This window comes from Notothenia coriiceps, unplaced genomic scaffold (genome assembly GCF_000735185.1).
Source record: "Notothenia coriiceps isolate Sejong01 unplaced genomic scaffold, NC01 NC01_scaffold00032523, whole genome shotgun sequence".
Taxonomy (NCBI): domain Eukaryota; kingdom Metazoa; phylum Chordata; class Actinopteri; order Perciformes; family Nototheniidae; genus Notothenia; species Notothenia coriiceps.
The window spans coordinates 75,579-93,806 of NW_011365224.1; the positions used below are offsets into that span (position 1 = coordinate 75,579).

Genomic DNA, 18,228 nt, shown 5'->3' on the forward strand with positions numbered 1-18,228 from the left:
GTCATTAAACAACCTAATAGTCCATTGAATAATTTAACTTTAATTCAGGTTAAAGCACACACTTTGTCTCTTTAATCAGAAACGTTATATGTTTAAGGGCTGAGTTCTTGCAGGTTTTTCCCTTGGATGACTTTATATTATTTTTACTTCACGACCCAGTTTCATATTTACATGTTACACCTACACTGCCAACAACCAAAAAACCATCAGCAACACAAATAACTGCAGAGATTTGCACTTTCTTTTTTTACTTTGTTACTCTTATATTCCTGATGATTTGAAGCTTTTCTGCAGTTTCAGATGCTATAGGCAACATGTAATCATAGCAAATTGGTTACTTGATAAATGAATAATGAAATAGCAACGTGTGTTTTCATGTTTTCTTGTCAGATGAAATATGAGGCTCCATATTAGAGGTCATATTTGGGGATCAGGCATGTAAACCCATGCGGTGAGCTTTGATTGGGGCCACTGCTGCCCCTGCGCCCCAGAGAAACCCCCGCCGGTAAAATATTGGGATTAGCATCTCTTGGAGGCCGGGATTAAACACTGCTTTCTCAAACCGCACACTCTCTTTGTTGAGACTATTTGAATTGAATACCGGAAACTAACAAAGGAAAAAAAAGGTAAACGCTGCCACCTGAGCAGAGGCTGAACTAAGAACCCATATTTCATTTTTATTAAAGCATATGTTTAAAATCAAAGAATGTTGTTAACATACTTTTAAACCAAGTATCTCCCTCATTATGTCTTTTTGGTAATGACGCATGAGGAAAGAAAGTGTGGTTACCATTATTATTTTTTTTCATTAAAATAATTGGATTTTCTTTTTTTATTTAGAAAAATCTGACTCTTATCATAAATCAAATAGTTTTTTTACTCGTTATTTTTGTTTTCAGTGTTCATTTGTAATTGTAGTTTTCCCATCATCCATTTTAATCGTTGCTTGCTATAGAATATTTCTGTAACTCAAATAAACTGAATTGCTCACTTAAAGTGGGCTAACAATTTGTTCATAACATATTCTCCCTCTCTGCAGGATACACGCAGACACCACACATATGCACGCACACACAGATCGTCTCTTGATGAGAGAGTAAGCTCACAGGACCTTTATTCATGTCTTTTCAGCGGTGAGGTCTAACCATCGGAGCCAGTAAAGGATCCACAATCACCGTGTTGAGATCAATGGAAGGGAGCAAGTGTGGAGCTCTCAGCAGCCGAGAGTCATTTCCAGTATGGCTAATCTTTGATTATTACTACCATGTTCTTGGGGAGTCTCTTCTCTCTTTGTGAGGCCGGTGATTTAACCATTAGCATCCTTCGGTGTTCAAAAAGTTAGAAATCTATTCAAATCACAGCAGAGAGTCTGGTGCGAGGAGGGGGGGGGCTCACAAATTGCATACAATACAACAGATCACAGTTTCGAAGGCTAGCACAGATAAAAAAAAACACATATGTACCATTTATATAAGACACACACTGATTGTCTCTTAGAAACTACATAATGATTCTTATAAACACTTTTTTTCTTAAATAAAGTTGTGCACCCATGTCCACATCCGTGTCTCTGCCAGCAGCTCGGCAAAGTTGTGTAAAGGAGGTCACTTCACCAGGAGAATGAACTGGGGTTTGTTCGAGGATAAACATTAGTTCCGTGGCTGTGGTGTACTTTTATTTCAGAGTCCACTCTGTGTTGCCCTCAACAGGTGTTTTTACGCATAGAGGCACACACTGACAGACATGGATGAGGGGCTACAACCAGTAAATGATCAGGAGAAAAATCTCTTTGCCAGTGCTAAAATAAATTAAACCTCTCCTCTAGGAGGACCAAAGACCGTCATGCCGAAAACCCGAGGCCCCTGAGAGCCTGCCTGGCCGAGCCCGGCTGACACTTTAACATGTCGGATGTGTTGTACAGAGGGAGGGCAGCGCCGTGTCTGATGTGATCGTCACTGTTTGTGCACTTTTTTGACAGCTGATTGCTCTGTTCACAGGACCTGGAATTTCCACGAAGAAGCTTGATCCTTATAATCCAAGCAATCGGCATTGAAGTTCAGCTTCCACGACGCCGCCTGGTCCTTATAATCCAAGCAGTCTGCTGTGGAGTTGAAGCCGATGCCGGACGTCCCGTAGCCCTGGGTGGAGAGGGACGCCGGGGACTGGTTCAGATGGCTTGTCACCGCGTTTGTGCTCATCGGACTGAGGGTTGAGCCAGGGCCTGACAACTGGTGGTGCATGGGAGTGAGGTAAGAGCCACAGTCCATGCCGCTGAAGTAGGAGGTTGAGCCGGCGTAGCTCTGGCTATAGCCCGAGGCCTGGGTGTAGGTCATGGGGTAAGACCTCTGCATGCAGGAGGAGGAGGTAGACAGGGGGTCTGCGAGCGGAGAGATGGACGCCGGGCTCCAGATGGACGCTGGGGCGGTGCTAGTGGGTATGGCGGGGACGGCGGTGGTGCTGGTGGGGGGCGTGAACTGCCCGCTGGCGCCGCTCTCCGGGCTCGCTTCTCTGGTTGGGGAACTTTTCTTTTTAACTGGTCGCACCTTGTTCTGCCCCCCGTTCTGCTGCTGCTGCTGCTGCTGGCGACACTTTGCCCGTCGGTTCTTAAACCAGACCTGGAAGAGTCACATAATGACATGTTATTGCTGAGATATTGATTATAATGTAAACATATCTCAAACCCTACGTTGATAGCACATATATTATATATTTTGTATCCATGGAAAATAAATACCATTTCATTTATTTACTGTCAAAATCAAGATTTTTCTAGAATGTATCTAATTTAATTGTATGGACTGAAGGGAATCTACGGTTAAGTGAAATTATCTCACCCCATGGCAAAAGTTTTCCACTTGATTTAAGGAAAACACAATACTAAGCTTCTGACATTGTGTCAGTCACGCGTTAGCTTAAGTGTTTCTTGCTGTGCATTTATAAAATATGTTGATGTATGGCTAATGTTCTGGTTAATCACCTGTACTCGGGACTCGGGTAGATTTATTTTCAGCGCCACCTCTTCGCGCATGAATATGTCCGGGTACCGAGTTTTGCCGAACAACGACTCCAAAATATCGAGTTGTGCGCGCGTAAAAGTAGTCCTCTCTCGTCTCTGCTTCCGTGGAGTTGCTGCAATAAAAATAAAAATGTTAATCACATGAAACATGACACAAACGGAAAGGCAGGTGACAATATTACAAAAATGTATCAAAGGCAAATCTGTAACAACATCATTTGTTGTCGTTTGCGTAAATACGCACGATCCCGTGAGACCAATAATCTGGCAGAACATTTTTAACATTAAACGTACTTTAATATTATGTGCAAATTTGATGCAGTTTAGGCAAAAGTTGAAGCACTTGGCTAGTAATTGTTTCGGAAGGCACATCTAAAAATAGCATATCACAGGAGAGGGGATTTATTTTCCTTTTAAGTTAAATACGTTTGCGTAATCTGTTTGTTTTCTTTAGAAATTATTCCAAGCAACTGGTCTGCATCTCCCACAATTTAGAGCTATTTTTTTTATTTCAAAGCCTGGAAGTGTTTCCTAATTACACTGTAACATTTCCACTCCAGTACTTTTTTTTCTTGCTCCGAGCCATTTATGTTATTTGATTTCTCTACTCCTTATTTATTATTCAAAAAGTGCAAACCCACCTGGATAGCCAACTGATGGATGCAAGAGGTCCATTCCGGAAGTTGTTAAACTGAGGCCATTGACTGTGTAAGGTGGTTGCTTTAGATACGACATCATGCTAATGTTTGTCTGAGGGCTGAAGTTGGAGAAAATCTTGAAAATGGATGGAGCTCTCGATATGTACTTGGTGTCCTCCTGTTGGCCGTGTGGTCCGTGTTACACCGGGCACCTGATCCAAAAAGGACATGAGAAGAAGACACCGATTAGGATGTACGTTGAGAAGAGATATTAGGTTTGTTGTTACAAAAATAAGCCCTCTCCACATCCCCAACTGTCCTCTGCTCTTCAACCCCCCACACAAAAGGAACTCGCCGGCACTGTAATGGCACATAACTTTAAAGACAATGGCTCTTTTTTATATGAAGTACAATAAAAAGAGATATCGTCACTTTACCTGTTCAGGAATAAATATATTCTATTTTATTTTCAGGTTTTTCGGTTTATTTGGTGGTATTCTCTGTTTGACACTCTTTTTCGTGTACAGTTCTGTTTAGAAATGTCAACTAAAAATCAATGGGAGTTATAGAAAACTAAACACCTAATGTATCTTTCAACGAACAATCAATAATGATCATCAATTTAAAAATGACCATCCCTTTAGGTATACTTTCTGCTGTGAAAGTATCCTGAATTTAAAATGTGTTTTTTTACAAGCTTTGTTTGAATTTTTAGGGCAATTTAGATTGACTTTTTAATTTATTTTTCACGAGATTATTTGATGAAGAAACATTTTAAATCTAGTTAAAAATGCGTTCTCCTATAATACACGTAACCTTTAAAAAATAAATAAAAATAGAATTACATGAAGTTGATTGGTGAATGAGTGATTGCTGTCACTTCACTGACCCTCACCCGTTATCCCCTCAGCGCGTCTTGATTAGTTGATTTTTTTTTTCTCACAACATCCAACGGTTTTAACCCCCTCATCCCAATCTGTCACACTTAAAACACACCCATCCACCAGACACACCCGCTCAATAATGATCACTCTGTCCAATAATTAATTATGATAAATGTTTCTGTTGATGAATTAACGAGACAATCAGAGTGGCATGAGTGGAGCTGCAGTTTGGTATCAATACAGCCCAAAGTGCTGCTAAAATACTGCTGCAAACCAGCAATGGTGTTTAATTATAATCATACTTTTGACGTGAATACTCATAAGCACTTAACGAAACATATTTTTACTCTGATTCTTTAAATTTTATAAATGTTAAAATATATTTAAATAAATGTAACCGAGCACAACTTGCTATTAAGGTGCATACAAACAGTCTATAACCAGATTGCGGTAAACACGGTTGAAATATATGAGATGTGACATGTTGGTTTTTGTTCTCCAATGACTCGTCTCTGGAGGCAGAGGAGAGCCAGCTCAGAGAAAGGCCGAAACATTTTTGTTCGATAGCAGCAGCCAGCAGGCCTATTTTTAGTGCAGCTTTCTGCCTCAGCCCTTCCTCAAATATTCATTGAAGTGTGTTTCGTGTAAAAATGTTTGTTGAGGACAAATGTGCAGTTTGAAATATTGAAGGGTTTATTATTTAGTGGAAACTTCGCCCACTAAATGCGGACTCGGTGTTCTCTGTCGACGCTCTGGCTCCAGTCAGTGAGTGTGACATTTGTAAAATATAAACTCCAGGTATCAAACCATTTAAATAAAACGGCAAAGGAATATTAGAAATGTGTAGCATTTAATCGGTCATTTGATCGATTTCATTAGCAGATTATGTAACTTAATCAGTTTGCTTCTAAAATTATCGGATTTTCTGTGTTCTCTGTTTACATTTTTATCATCGATTTATGTTCATAAAGATTTTGTTGAGCAGACTTACTCAGTGCTCTGCTCAAATAAAAAGGCTGACTTTAAGAGGGTTTAGCCCACATCTGCCTGCAGCCTCACTGGCATTTTCTTTAAATGTTTTCGTGGATTTTAATTCACCACCACTCTTTTTTAAAGAAAAAAAAATGCATATTTATTATATTAATAAACCTTTTAAAATATGGTTTCTTCTTATTCATTTTACTTCATGCCATTCGAGATTCATTATTGTGATATAGGCTAATATGTATAATAATGAATGGGGTAACTATAACTAATGATAATTTAAAACAACAATAATAGCTATAATTGAACAATAACAGTACAATATAAATACATTATAAAACTTACCCTGGTATCGACGACTGTGAAGTTCTTTGTCTACTTGGTTTCCTCCAGGAGAAATAATAAAACTCAGTGCAGAGAAATGGCGTCCCGGCGCATAAAACACACAAAACCGAGCAGGAGCAGGAGCGGTGGTCTGGTTCAGGACACAGTGCGGATAAAAGTTAAATGTTGAGCGGCTGCATCAGGTCTGAGCGGAGCGACAGCTGCGTGTAGCCTTTAGGATGTGTTGGTGTGTTGTGAGTGAAGTGGTTTGAGTTGGATTTTGTACAAACTGCCAGCCAATGAGAGCCGCAGGACTGAGCTGAGGTCTGTCTCCGTCTCTCACACCGGTGGGGAGGAAGAGGATTTTTTCCCCCTTTTTTTTCTCTCTGGGAACAAATGTCTCCAGCTACTTTTTTTTTGACGCACAGTCCTCAGCCAATGGCAGCGAGAGGGCGACTGACAACATCGCCACCCCACCGCAGAGAGAGTACATTAATAATAAATAAACCGTATGCCGGTGCCGTATGTGTGGACTTTAAACCGAGAAAAAAGTCACTTTAGTCGCCTTTTTAGTAGGCCTACATTTAAAATAATAGCAGTGGAAACATTGAACTGGAGGAACTTATATAAAGACTGAGTGGGTGATATGCACTATTAAAGAGTTTCCTGAAAACATTATGTGGGCATAGTATAGGCTACTAGTGGTGTGAATACATATATTTTTTTATAATATATGTATCTGCATCACTGCAAAAGTCATCCAAAAATCTTCTTTCTTTTTTTTTCAGATGTTTTAAATATTAAAAAAGTCCAATACAATCAAATAATATAAACGCATCTTAACATCGGTTTTCAAACAAAACAAATATAATAGTTTTGATGTATAACAGAGTGTTCAAATAAATATGGGACATAAGGACAGAAAGCAGTCTCCTGGACTGAAGCAGCTCTCCTGTGAAGGCTGCACCGTCCTCTCACATTCCAGCGCGTCGCAAAAAAAGGGGATTTAGAGCGACTTATTTTCTTAAAACTGTCCTCCCATCTGCATAGGCAGCCAGTCTGCTCCCATCAGCATGATACGGGCCTGCACGGAAATTCACCCACAATATTTACAGGGAGTTCCCACCGAGAGACACTGAGTACCGAGCTCCTGGCACCGGAGCTGCAGTGTGCACACACCCGGAGAAGAGGCGACATGTGGGGGGAAATAAAGTCCCGTTCTTCTGATGGAGACTTTCACTTATTTTACCTGACACGCGTTCTGCTAAAAGATGTGGAAGAAGAAAACTGTGAAGGTAAGTCTGTTTTATTTTAAATGTGATTAATAAGAAAATGTATTTTTAAATTTCTGTATTCTTACATTGTTAACAATACTAATACTAATAATAATACTAATAATATTTTATTTTATTTATTTACAATCATTTATCATATTTCCTATTTACTAGAATGTTTACAAGCTGCAAGGGACAAATAGGCTTCCTCATGTCACTTGAATGTTGAACCTGCGTGCCCATCTCAAAATAATATGCCGAAGGTTTTGTCACGGCTTGATAAATGTATCATCTTAAGAGGCTTTGCGGAACACCTACGCACACACTACACACAATCTCTCTCTCACACACACACACACACACACACACACACACACACACACACACACACACACACACACACACACACACACACACACACACACACACACACACTCCGCCTGCACGGACACACCCGCTCACTTCAGACAGATTTGAATATTGATTTAGATTTATAAACACAGGCAGACCGTGGGTTTTATGAATCGTCATTTTGCTGCCTCTCTCTGTGGCTCGTGTGGAAGGCCAGAGTCAAAGGTGCAGTGAAGGCTGCTGGGAGCACTGGTTTCCACTCAGAGTTGCAGCTTCACACAAACTGCTACAAACATATTTGTCAACTTCACAAACTCGATGTCATCTCTTTTGACAGATTTCGATCAGAGGGAGCCGCCGAATGGATCATAATCCAGGATTTCTTTGAACAAGCAAACTGCAGAGGAAAAGTTTAGCTGTAGTCTCGTAGCTTGGAGTCGAGGGACTGCAACACATCCAGGTATCCAGTTTGCTTATTTCCGGTGTATTTTTGTTAACATGTATTTGTGTTTTTACTGCCGAATAACATGTGCATTTTGTCATCTAATAGCATGAGTTAATTGATTCCATATGTTTATGTTAAAACACATGCCAAATAAGATAACGTCTGGTGTTTTTTAAATTATGTTTGGTCACAGTTGAGCCTTTCCAAAAAATATGTGGTTACACACTCCACCTCACTACAAAAAACATCAGGTTTAGCCCGGGATGTCAAGTTTAAATTAATAATATATAGACTTGTGCAAGTTGTGCTCTTCAAAAATGTTCCACGCCTTAACACGTTGGGCCCATTGGGCGATCTAGAGTTCTGCAAAGCAATAATTAGCTTGGAGCTAAAAACTGCTTTTTTTTTAAAAAAGGAAATAAATTGAATTTGCTCATATTCCAGCAGCTGCATGGTAATGTGCCTAACGCGAGACTTTCTAACTGCTGCGTGGAAAATCATGACGTGTGATGCAGTTATCTGCTGGATCTCACCGTTTAAATTGCTAAATAATTTATTTAAGTGTAAAGCCAGGCCCTCCGCAGGGACTTTGTATCTTAAAAGGACGTTTAAAGGGAGAAGGAGTTAAACGCCTCTGGCGAGCAGCGCTCCCACTGACTCCCGGCTAATTGACGACGACGGCTTTTATCTCCGCCTCTGCTACTCAACCTGAGGGTGAGGAGGATTTCACCAGGCCTCCTCCAACCTGTGATTTCTACCAGTTAATGCGCAGCCTATTCATCTTTACCAATGCATTTACAGGCGTGAATGTGTGACCCTTGTTTAATAGCCTGATAGAAAAATCTTACTTCAAGATTGGATAATTACTGGGCATGTAGCCATTTCTCCCACTGATCTGTTCCTTATAGGCATACAAGTAAAAAATCAACACATTATGGGATAAATAAATGTATGTTTCTAAAATTAAATAGAACAAATATAAACACAGCAGCCTGAGGTTTTAAATGTTTGCTATTTTGCAAAAATAAACCACAGATGTTGATTGTGAGTTGTGTGAATTTAAAACTGCATATTTACCACATGAATATACATCTGCTCAGCGTTCCTGTCCTCTGCGTTTTCCCTCCTTGTTTGATATTCGCATGGCTGCATGTGAGGAATGTGTTGGTGGAATTCATTCTGAGCTTAAAAAAAGTGTCAAAAAAGGAATAAAATCAAGAAAGCCGTTTCATATAGTGATACTCTTTGATGTCAAGGCAAATATTTTCTTATGCAATTAAAATGTGTTTTTAATCATATTGTTATTTTTAATAAATAAATAAATATCCACAAGGGTCTGTTCACCTTCCATACGTTTTGAACTAATCTGCATTTACAGTTGTACACAATTTAGTGATTATTTTGAAAGTAAAAATTGACATATAGCAATACATCATTTAAAAAACATTAAATCTAGTAGCATGTGGATGGGTAGCAGTTATTAAAACCAATGAGGATATGATCCTTATTTAAACCGTGCTATAAGATAATTATTGTGGAAAGATATGCAGTGTGTGTGTGTCTGGTTGTGTGTGTGGGTGACAGAGAGAGAAAGAGTGAGGAGCTGAAGTAGGATAATCACAAGCTGTATTTTAATTAGCCTGGCAGGTTTGATAGATACGTTGCCACTGCTGCTGCTTCCTTGTAAAAAAAGGTGCACTCCGAGCGAGGAAGGTGTCTAAACAGAGGGCTTTCCCCACACAGCCCTCTTATCACAAAGGAGCTAAACCTTTGTGTAATGTAACATGTAACTGACCCTAAAGGTCATCAAAACACATCCAGTCTCCTCCCCAGGGATTAAAGGGGGAGACACCCCATTCAGTGTCAGTTTGGGGAGAGTTTACTGACACACAGACAGATTCACCATGCACCAACCTGCACCTGGGATTTTATCTCTTTACTCACAATTTTACAAATGTTGTTTTGGTTCAAAGCCCTTCTTCAAATGATTATTAAAAAAACCCTGTTGAATGAGTCTGTTCTAGTTTATTTCTACTCTGTGCCGTAATAAAAAGGTGTACTCATTATGAAGTATTGGGTTTATTTTACTCACACATTGTCTTCGTGAATTCAAACGTGGTGTGCACGATTAATGCCGGGGCTGTTTGTGTGTGTGTTTGCCAAGTTTGCACTCTCCATTAATATGACATGCCTTTTAATTAGTGCCATAATTGTTTGTGTTGTGTTTGTGCAGGAGTTCGCCAACAAACAAACGGATGCAATTAAACACACTCGCCTTCAGATCATCAATGAGGACGCAAAGTCAAGGCTGGAGGAAAAACCAACAAGGGCAAATGTAAGACGGGAGAAGAGTCTGTTGCCTCAAGGTTAAACTGTGTTAAGAGCCCAACATCACACACTGGATGATTCTTGCTTCTTCTACTAACACACATCACCGGTGGATTTTTTACATTAAACATTCTTATTTTACAACCTTAAAAATTGATGTTATATTTTGGTGTCTTTGCTAGAAAAATATGCTTTCTCTGGTTCTTCTCTGCCACCACACTGTCCTGGAAGTAATAATACAAAAGTAATGAACACAAATAAAGACTATTATATTCAAACCACTGCTGTCTTTCTCCCTCCTCTCTGCACCTCTGTTAGAGTAGCCTGTGTGCTGAGGTGTCTGCGTGGCGTGGTAAAACCTGCCCTGCAGACCGGACCTCTCAAGTCTTCAAAGGAGTAGGAACTCAATGTGGGGGATTTGTTCAGGCTTATTTGGTAACCTAGGATTTGAATTGGATTCTGGGAGGCATTCATAACACATTTGAAAATGTTACATTGTGTGATTTTGTGTGTAATCCCCATAATAATTTTCGAAATGGTCACAGCACTTGCACAACTGTGACTATTCATGATTTATCAAATGGTTTTCTTGTCTTGCCTCTTGGGGGTGAGGTGTGTGTTGCCGGCATATAACGGCACGATCTCTGCCGCTAGTTGTGAGAGCTGGTGAAGAGACAATTCCTACGTTTTACTTTTTCTCTCAACATTGCTTTTTCAATTTTATATGACCTGAATATGTGATAGGGTCAGCCACTGTGCCTCCAGGGATTCTTGCAGACCCCCTAACAGCACTGGAGCATTACAACCTCTAGTGGATTATACCTCCCTGGTAGGAGGGTTAGTGTACACACACACACACACACACACACACACACACACACACACACACACACACACACACACACACACACACACTCTGAGGATACAGTTTATTAATCTCTGTGTATATTTGATCAAAGCCACAGTCATAGATTATTAAATCTGTCCTCTTTTCTCCATCATACATTGTAACCGGCTTCATACTTTCATTAATGCAGTTAAATACAAAAACGTGCCTCGGTATTGTGTTGTACTTTTATTCAGTTTTTTATTCTTAATTCTTGAAATGCCATCTGCCGTCTCATCTCATTGAAGAATATCCAGGATCTATTTTAATTTCTAAGTTTTAACTGCTGGATAAAATATCTGTCCTTGTTTGTGCACTGGCTGTTTCAAGTCTTCACATCACAGTGACATTTTGGAATATAACAAATAAAACATGGCTTTTTTATATCACAGAATCTTGAACTCTCAGAAAAAAGTAGTTGGAAAAAACTAATTTTGCATAAAACTTTACACATACTCTGCTCAGTGAAGGTATGGCTAAATATAACTTTTTCATTTCCAATAACGATACAGCCACCGCGAGTACCTACTGTATACTGCAAACTTTTTCACAATCCTAAACAACGCTGTTAATAAAACATTTGAATCGATGCACAATGCTTAACCTATAGCCATCTTAAAACATCATGCTAAACTGTGAAACAAGAACTGCTCTCCCCTGAAGGCCCACAATATGACTCACTTATGCAATAATGCTGCTTTTTTTTTAATTAGGCTTTTACCACACATCATTTTTAGCAGCATCTTTGTCAGTTCCATTTGAAATGACTTTTAAAGTGCAATGTTGTGCAGTTGAGTATTTAGAATAACAAAAGAATTATAAATCCAGTTTAAACTATTTGATATAACTCAACATTCAATATAGCCTATACCTCAACGACAGTAATTGGCAGATAGTTTAGGCTAATTGATACATTACATTTTCTTCTCCCGATATCTAATCCATTTTGTTCAGTGTTGGACCGATACCTATACCAGGTATCTGATCCTTTCCCCATTGCCATCAAAATGAATGGTGTGTATTTGCCAAAACACTATTTGTTGGCCAGGAGTTTAGCAAAAATGAACAGTGCAGCATGGTTTCCAGATAGTCAAGAAGGAGTGCATAATGTTTTCAGTGGATTAGCTTTCTTTATGAACATGCTCCATCATGGTTTGGAGGCTCCACTGCTTGGTTTCTTGTCTGCTACATGTAACTCTCCCACCTTAGTTTGATAAGAGCGAGAGCAGTAATGTGTGTGTGTGTGTGTATGTGTGTATGTGTGTGTAGATCAGTATTTGTGCCCTGTCCAAACCCCACTTTGCTTTGAATGACACTTTGGCGATGCCCCCAGCTCCCCACTCCGTCTTCTCAAGCATACCCCCTGTTAGTGCCAACTCTGCCAATTCCTCATGTCTTTAATATCTCTCTTTGGACCTTTGGGTTTTGCCAGTGAAGGCTCCCCTGTGACAGTTGGACATTGCCCTCACATTTGGGAGACAGTGGCGGGTGTTTGTTGCTTTCCCAGCCCCGAGCCTGTGGGGAATCTGTGATGGCTCGCCTGTCAGCCGGCCCCTCCCCTGTAATTAGGAGAGTAAACACAGCGCCTGGCTCGGCTTGGGGGAGTAGGAGGGAGCGGAGGAGGGGACCGTCAGGCTCCTGTCCTACTGCTGCTTGAGCGGTCCAGGAGCAACTTCTGAGTGACGGACTGCGATATGCACCCCATCACATCTCTGTGAAGGACTGAGCGTTGTCTGTTAACATGCTGAGAAACATCAAGGATCCATTAGTACCTTGTTAAGCATCAGTGAACCACTGAAGAGGCTGTCATTGAACTGAACCTTTGTTGAGAAAATACAAAGAAACTCATTGCCTAAGAGGATCTGAGAGTATTTCAGATCTGTACAGAGAAGAATATGTTGATGACATGTCATGAACATTTTGACCAGAGTTATTCCCTTGTAGCGCCCAGGCAGATATTATACAGCAAACCACCACTAAGCCTCCGTCCCTCCTCTCCTCACCTCTCTCCTGGTTGCTGGGGGGACTGGTCAGCGGCTGGAGGAATGTGTTGTGGGCTGGAGTTGTAGCCGTAGCTTGGGACAAGCTCGGGGGGAGCGCCATCCCACCCAACCCCAGCCACTCCACTCTGCCCAGGCAGGGAGGCTGGCTGCGGGAATGTCGAGAGACCAGGAGGGGAGGAATTTCAGTGGAGGACCTGCCAGAGAAATGCCATGCGGGGAGCGATGAAGAGAGAAACCTAGATAAAAAAAAGAGAGAGAGAGAGAGAAAAGGAGATCTCAGCCAATTGAAACACAGCCTGTCAGTGTCATTTTGGTTTTGTAGGATGCTTACTGATGATGGGCCAGTTGCTAAATGAGCTGGTTGCCACACAGACACCGTGGCACCGCATCTGACTCAGATCTCTCGCAGATGGCTTGGTGTTCAGTGGGCGTTAACTGAGGTATCTTGAAGTAAAGTCAGTGCATTTTAAACACATTTATTGTTTTACTGTTTTCAGCGTGATTCATTCATCTGTATTAACCACCATCTGCCTCCCCAAGACAGGAGCATGATCACATGCACTAGTTTTTGTGTAAGTACATTTTAAATCAGATGGTGTGCATCAGTGTGTGCATGTGGCGGACAGGGAGAGTACTAGGGGAGGGGTGCTCCAAGGCCCAGTGTACTTGCCAAAGTCTTTACGGCGCCCAGAGAGCCATGCTGCAGCATCATGGTCCACAGCATGGAAAGACATGGGGCAGATGGGTGCAGTGTAGCAGCACAGCCTCCCCCTTCTCCTCCCAAATGCGAGGCAGCAGTGGTGGGAATGGCACAGTGTGAGAGGGAGCCTGAGTTCATGGCTGAAACAGAAAAGCTGTTGGAGGGGCATTTGGGGGCTGGGGAAAAGTGGGGGCTGAAAGCTGTTTTTAGGGGGGGCATTGGAGAAGTTGGTGGGGCAGGCATCCTGCAATGGAGAGGGAAAGCCAGTCCCCCCCTGTCACATCCCTTTGAAATCCAAGTGCAGGGGCACGAGCCCAGGGAGGAGTGGCAGCGTGGCCCAGCGCCTGGGCAGACAGGCAGTCACCGCACTGGGCCGCAGTCCAGCTCTCCTCGCCTGGCCCCTTCCCACCCCAGCCCACCCCGTCTGGCCCATGCTTACAGGAGTCAGGCAGCCGACCCCCAGTGGACAGGCCGGAGCCCTGCACTACTGAGTCCCATCTCACAGCCTTGACTGGGTTTCCAAACAGCTGCAGCATACACCAGGAGACCCTGCAGAGATGGGGAGGGGGTCCCTCTGCTGCTTCACCCAGGCCTCTGGAGGGCCCAGCGGAGTCTGCGCCTGATGATAACCCCCATCTCACCACCAGGCCGTTTTGCCTTCAGGGCCTGCGCAGGTCCACATATCCCCATGGCAACGGTGGCAGGGCCGTCCACACAATGTGAGTGGGCAACAAGCCAAGTGCTGCCAAATCGGGATGAGGGAGAGACATTTTGGGAGAATGCTCAATCCTGAATCTACCTTGACTTTGTCTCTGGGTAATCATAATTTTGGCTCCAGTGATCCTATATCACGGACTTGGACAGCATTTGTTATTTGTCGAGAGGTCAGCAGCAACAACAGAGACAACCACAGGTTCCTTTTGGGGATTTGTCCTCACTGTTGCACGTAAACCACTATTCAGGCTCTAAAATATGAATTGTTAATTTCTTGAAAGCAACGCCAGGCATTTATAAAACTATACTCTCAGGCAGAATTGACTCGTTACATTCGGAAGTATTTGTTGTGTATTTAAAGAGACCTTGTCATGGCAATATTAAGCCTGCGTAAACACAAGTAGTTCAATGACATTCACAGCAGCCACCTAAAGTTGATTCCCCACCCACTCTAAGCCACTGGGAAGATCCTGTATAAGTGGTTGGGTGGTGTTTACTGAAAGTGGATATCTGCTGTTTGTTTTTTTGTGCTGTTTTCTGACCGTAAACACTGCATAGATTTCCTTGAGTGGTGTTTGAAACGTGTGTGTGTGTGCCATGTGTTATATTTGCTGATAAAAGGATTTACTCAAATTGCGAAGCACCAGTTGAGAAAGGTTAATTGTCAGTGCAACTGGTAGAATGGGTACATGCAATAATTATTAGTCTAAGTTGCTTTATTATTTAGGGATGCTAATTAGGCATTAACTGTGGTCCCCTTTTTTGGATCACAACTTCAAATGCATGTCAAATTGCATTAAGTTGACTTTGACATCCATTAATCAAACTAAAGGAATGCTGTTTTGTAGATGTCCTTTGTGTGTTTATTATTATGAAAATGATCTGTTGTTGAGGTATTGAACAGAAAATTAGCAGAGGGATTTTCAGAAATTGCCTAACGAAGTGCATCCTCAATTTATTTGCTGTGAGAACAATACACTTTATGATTTATGTGTTTTTTTGGGTGCTAGTTGTTTTAATTAGTTCATTTAAGATTCCACTAAGAAGGATATTTGATGAACAAAAAAACACTAACACTTGATCTGAAGTGTATTCTCAGCGCTCCAGTAATTACTCCTCTGAGAAGCACAAAGTTTGGTGTATGTGCCACCCATGTGGATGAGGCTGGCATGAGTCTGGCACTAAGGTGAGGGGGAAAGTGACAAGGGAAGAAAGCAAGAGATCAAGGCATAACTGCCAGTGCATGTCATTGCCCTACACTCTCATCAAATAGCCCCGTGCTGCTTATGTTGCTGCAGACGCAAATTAATTTGGACGCCTGGAAAGACTGCAGAGCCCAGCACTCATCTCTGCCCTTTAAAAAAAGAAAAGACACCAGCGGAGAGAACTCTTCCAACAGCAGAGAGGGGGGCGGGGGGCAATGGGCAGAGAGAGAGAGAGGTTTTGATGGATTTCAGCGGAGGGCAATGCAGTGACTGGAATGAGATGGGAGGGTACAGAGGACACGGTTGAATGTGCTTGTCCTGCTATGATGACAAGATGGCTCAGCCACCACTGTGCCACTGGCCTCCCCGTCCTCCCATCCCTCCCCCTGGTACTCCCCCTCAGGACATCAGTGAAGTAGAAGGGAGTGCTGAAGGAAGATGGAGGGGGGTTAGAGGAGCTCTGACGGTTAGCCAGCGTTTAATCTTCTCCTTGGCTCACTGCAGATTCTTTCACTACATGCCCCACTCCCTCTTCTCCCCAAATCTGTACCTGCTCATCCCTGGGCCCGCTTACAGGGGGGCTCTTGATCAGTGAGGTGATGGAGAATGGCCTTCGTCACACACTCCAAATAGGATCGGATTGCCTGGGAGTAAAAGGTGAGAGCTGCATGGAGCTTGGTAAAAATAGAGGAGAGATGTGTTGGTGTGGGGGGGAGGGGGGAGATGATCCCGCAACCAGACACTACCAATAAATGAGCTCTGTTTGAGATGGAGTTTCCAGGGCTTGAAGGTTTTAAAAGGGGTGTGTGCTGGTGCAGAACAACCACAAAACCCAAGAGCATGTGTGCTAGTAAAGGGGTTAGCCAAGAGAGGAGGGGGGCAAGGCGGAGGTCTTGTTCTCCAGCGGCATGTCGTTGGCATGTCGTTAACCTCCCAGGGCTCAGGGGAAAATAAGCAAGCCCCTCTGTGTGCTTAAAACTCAGGCTGCGTTTGTAAGGTGCCTGGGGAGAGCTGGACCCCCACTGGAGGACAATGTAACAAAACAGCAGCATGCTGACTGAAGGAGGGATGGACACTGGTGTAAAGGGTAAATAAAAACACATGCTGGCTCACAGAGCCGCCCCCTGGGTTCAGTGTTATACAGTAAAGTGACCAAATGAAGTGTTTCAATTTGCTGGGGATCCTTAAAACTTCACTTTAACACAATACTTGATCCCATTGATCTGTTCGTATTTTTATTAGCCGTGGTGAAGTTTCTTTAATGAAGTAAAAGTAGCAAAACATGAGTGTAAAAATACCACATTACCAGGAAAAGTATGATAAAAGTACAAAAGTATTATAATGAAGTCTTTATCTGTATATTAAAAAGAAAGTATAAAATGGCGAAATAATATGCCTATGGTTATTATAAATCATTAATTTTAGAAAATAAATGGCATTCTACCATAGCGGTTTGATATGGTGCTAATTTTAAGTATTGTTAGAGGTTTCAAAAATATATACTGTAAGACAATCAAACGTTTTGTATGTAGGCTACATTTGTAATTTAAAAAATCAACTAAAGCTGCTAAATGCTTGGATCAGAAGGTACAGTATTTCTCTCTTAAGCTCTTGAAGATAGTTCTGGAAATGTGCGTAACAGCTTGTTAGTGAGTTTGAGAGGTGTTGGTAGAGAGATTTGTTACCTTTGGACAGCTGTTCTCTCTTTAATTTCTATTTATTATAATATAACATGATAGTGGACTCTGATGTTTTATTCTACTACCAAATACTTAAAATATTATATTGGTCTAAGAGACAACTGTACTTTCTGCACCCTGTCATATAATATGAATATATTGTATTTACCGCCATGACATCAAAATAGTTTCTCTTGGTTTTGAGATTTAGTGTGTGTGTGTGTGTGTGTGTGTGTGTGTGTGTGTGTGTGTGTGTGTGTGTGTGTGTGTGTGTGTGTGAGCTGAGTTTGTGAGAGGCTGGGGATGGAGAGAGGGGGAAAGGGGCAGTGGGAGTCAGAACAAGAGCTTGGTAACTCTTGCTTAGTCTTGTGATCAAACACAACTGGTGACACTACAAACTTCTATCCCCTCTTTCACCATCCCCCCCCCCCCCTTTCTCTTGTCTACAGTAGTAATGCCCCTCACTATTTTTCTACATCTTATCCCTTTTAATTAGAAAGCAAATTCTGCAGCCTGGAGAGACCTAATCCTCTACTACCCAACAATGCACAGAGTGGCTTTGAACAGCCGACCTGCAGCCCTCTACCCCCAATGCCTCAAATCCCCCCCACACTGCTGGACCTTCAAGGGGGAGGGGGGGCTTTTTTCCTTTTTCCAGCAGAACGTTATTACTTAAGGATACATGTGCTGCTCTATTTGCAGAACGGCATATTTGCATTTGAGGAATGTTAACAGTAATTAACAACTAAATGACACATGTGACAGAAATGATACAAGTGTATGCCAGCTCGGTCTAT

The 18,228-nt window shown here is 42.0% G+C and overlaps 1 protein-coding gene and 1 long non-coding RNA gene across 3 annotated transcripts; one reads left to right on the forward strand and one right to left on the reverse strand.

Moving 5' to 3' along the window:
* Positions 1 to 1,232: 1,232 nt before the first annotated feature.
* On the reverse strand, positions 1,233 to 6,091 carry otx2b (orthodenticle homeobox 2b). Its single transcript, XM_010789127.1, has 4 exons — positions 5,868 to 6,091; positions 3,658 to 3,866; positions 2,978 to 3,129; positions 1,233 to 2,615 (listed from the first exon to the last, which is right to left on the reverse strand). The coding sequence occupies exons 2-4, from the start codon at positions 3,752 to 3,754 to the stop codon at positions 1,992 to 1,994; spliced, it is 873 nt and encodes a 290-aa protein (XP_010787429.1). The 5' UTR covers positions 3,755 to 3,866; positions 5,868 to 6,091; the 3' UTR covers positions 1,233 to 1,991.
* LOC104960933 (uncharacterized) lies at positions 2,163 to 10,502 on the forward strand. Of its 2 annotated transcripts, none has more exons than XR_800038.1 (4): positions 2,163 to 2,249; positions 6,962 to 7,141; positions 7,809 to 7,931; positions 10,150 to 10,502. It is a non-coding gene; the product is annotated as an uncharacterized lncRNA (long non-coding RNA). The 2 variants fall into 2 exon arrangements; XR_800037.1 differs by having other exon boundaries at positions 2,166 to 2,249; positions 6,897 to 7,141.
* Positions 10,503 to 18,228: the final 7,726 nt, after the last annotated feature.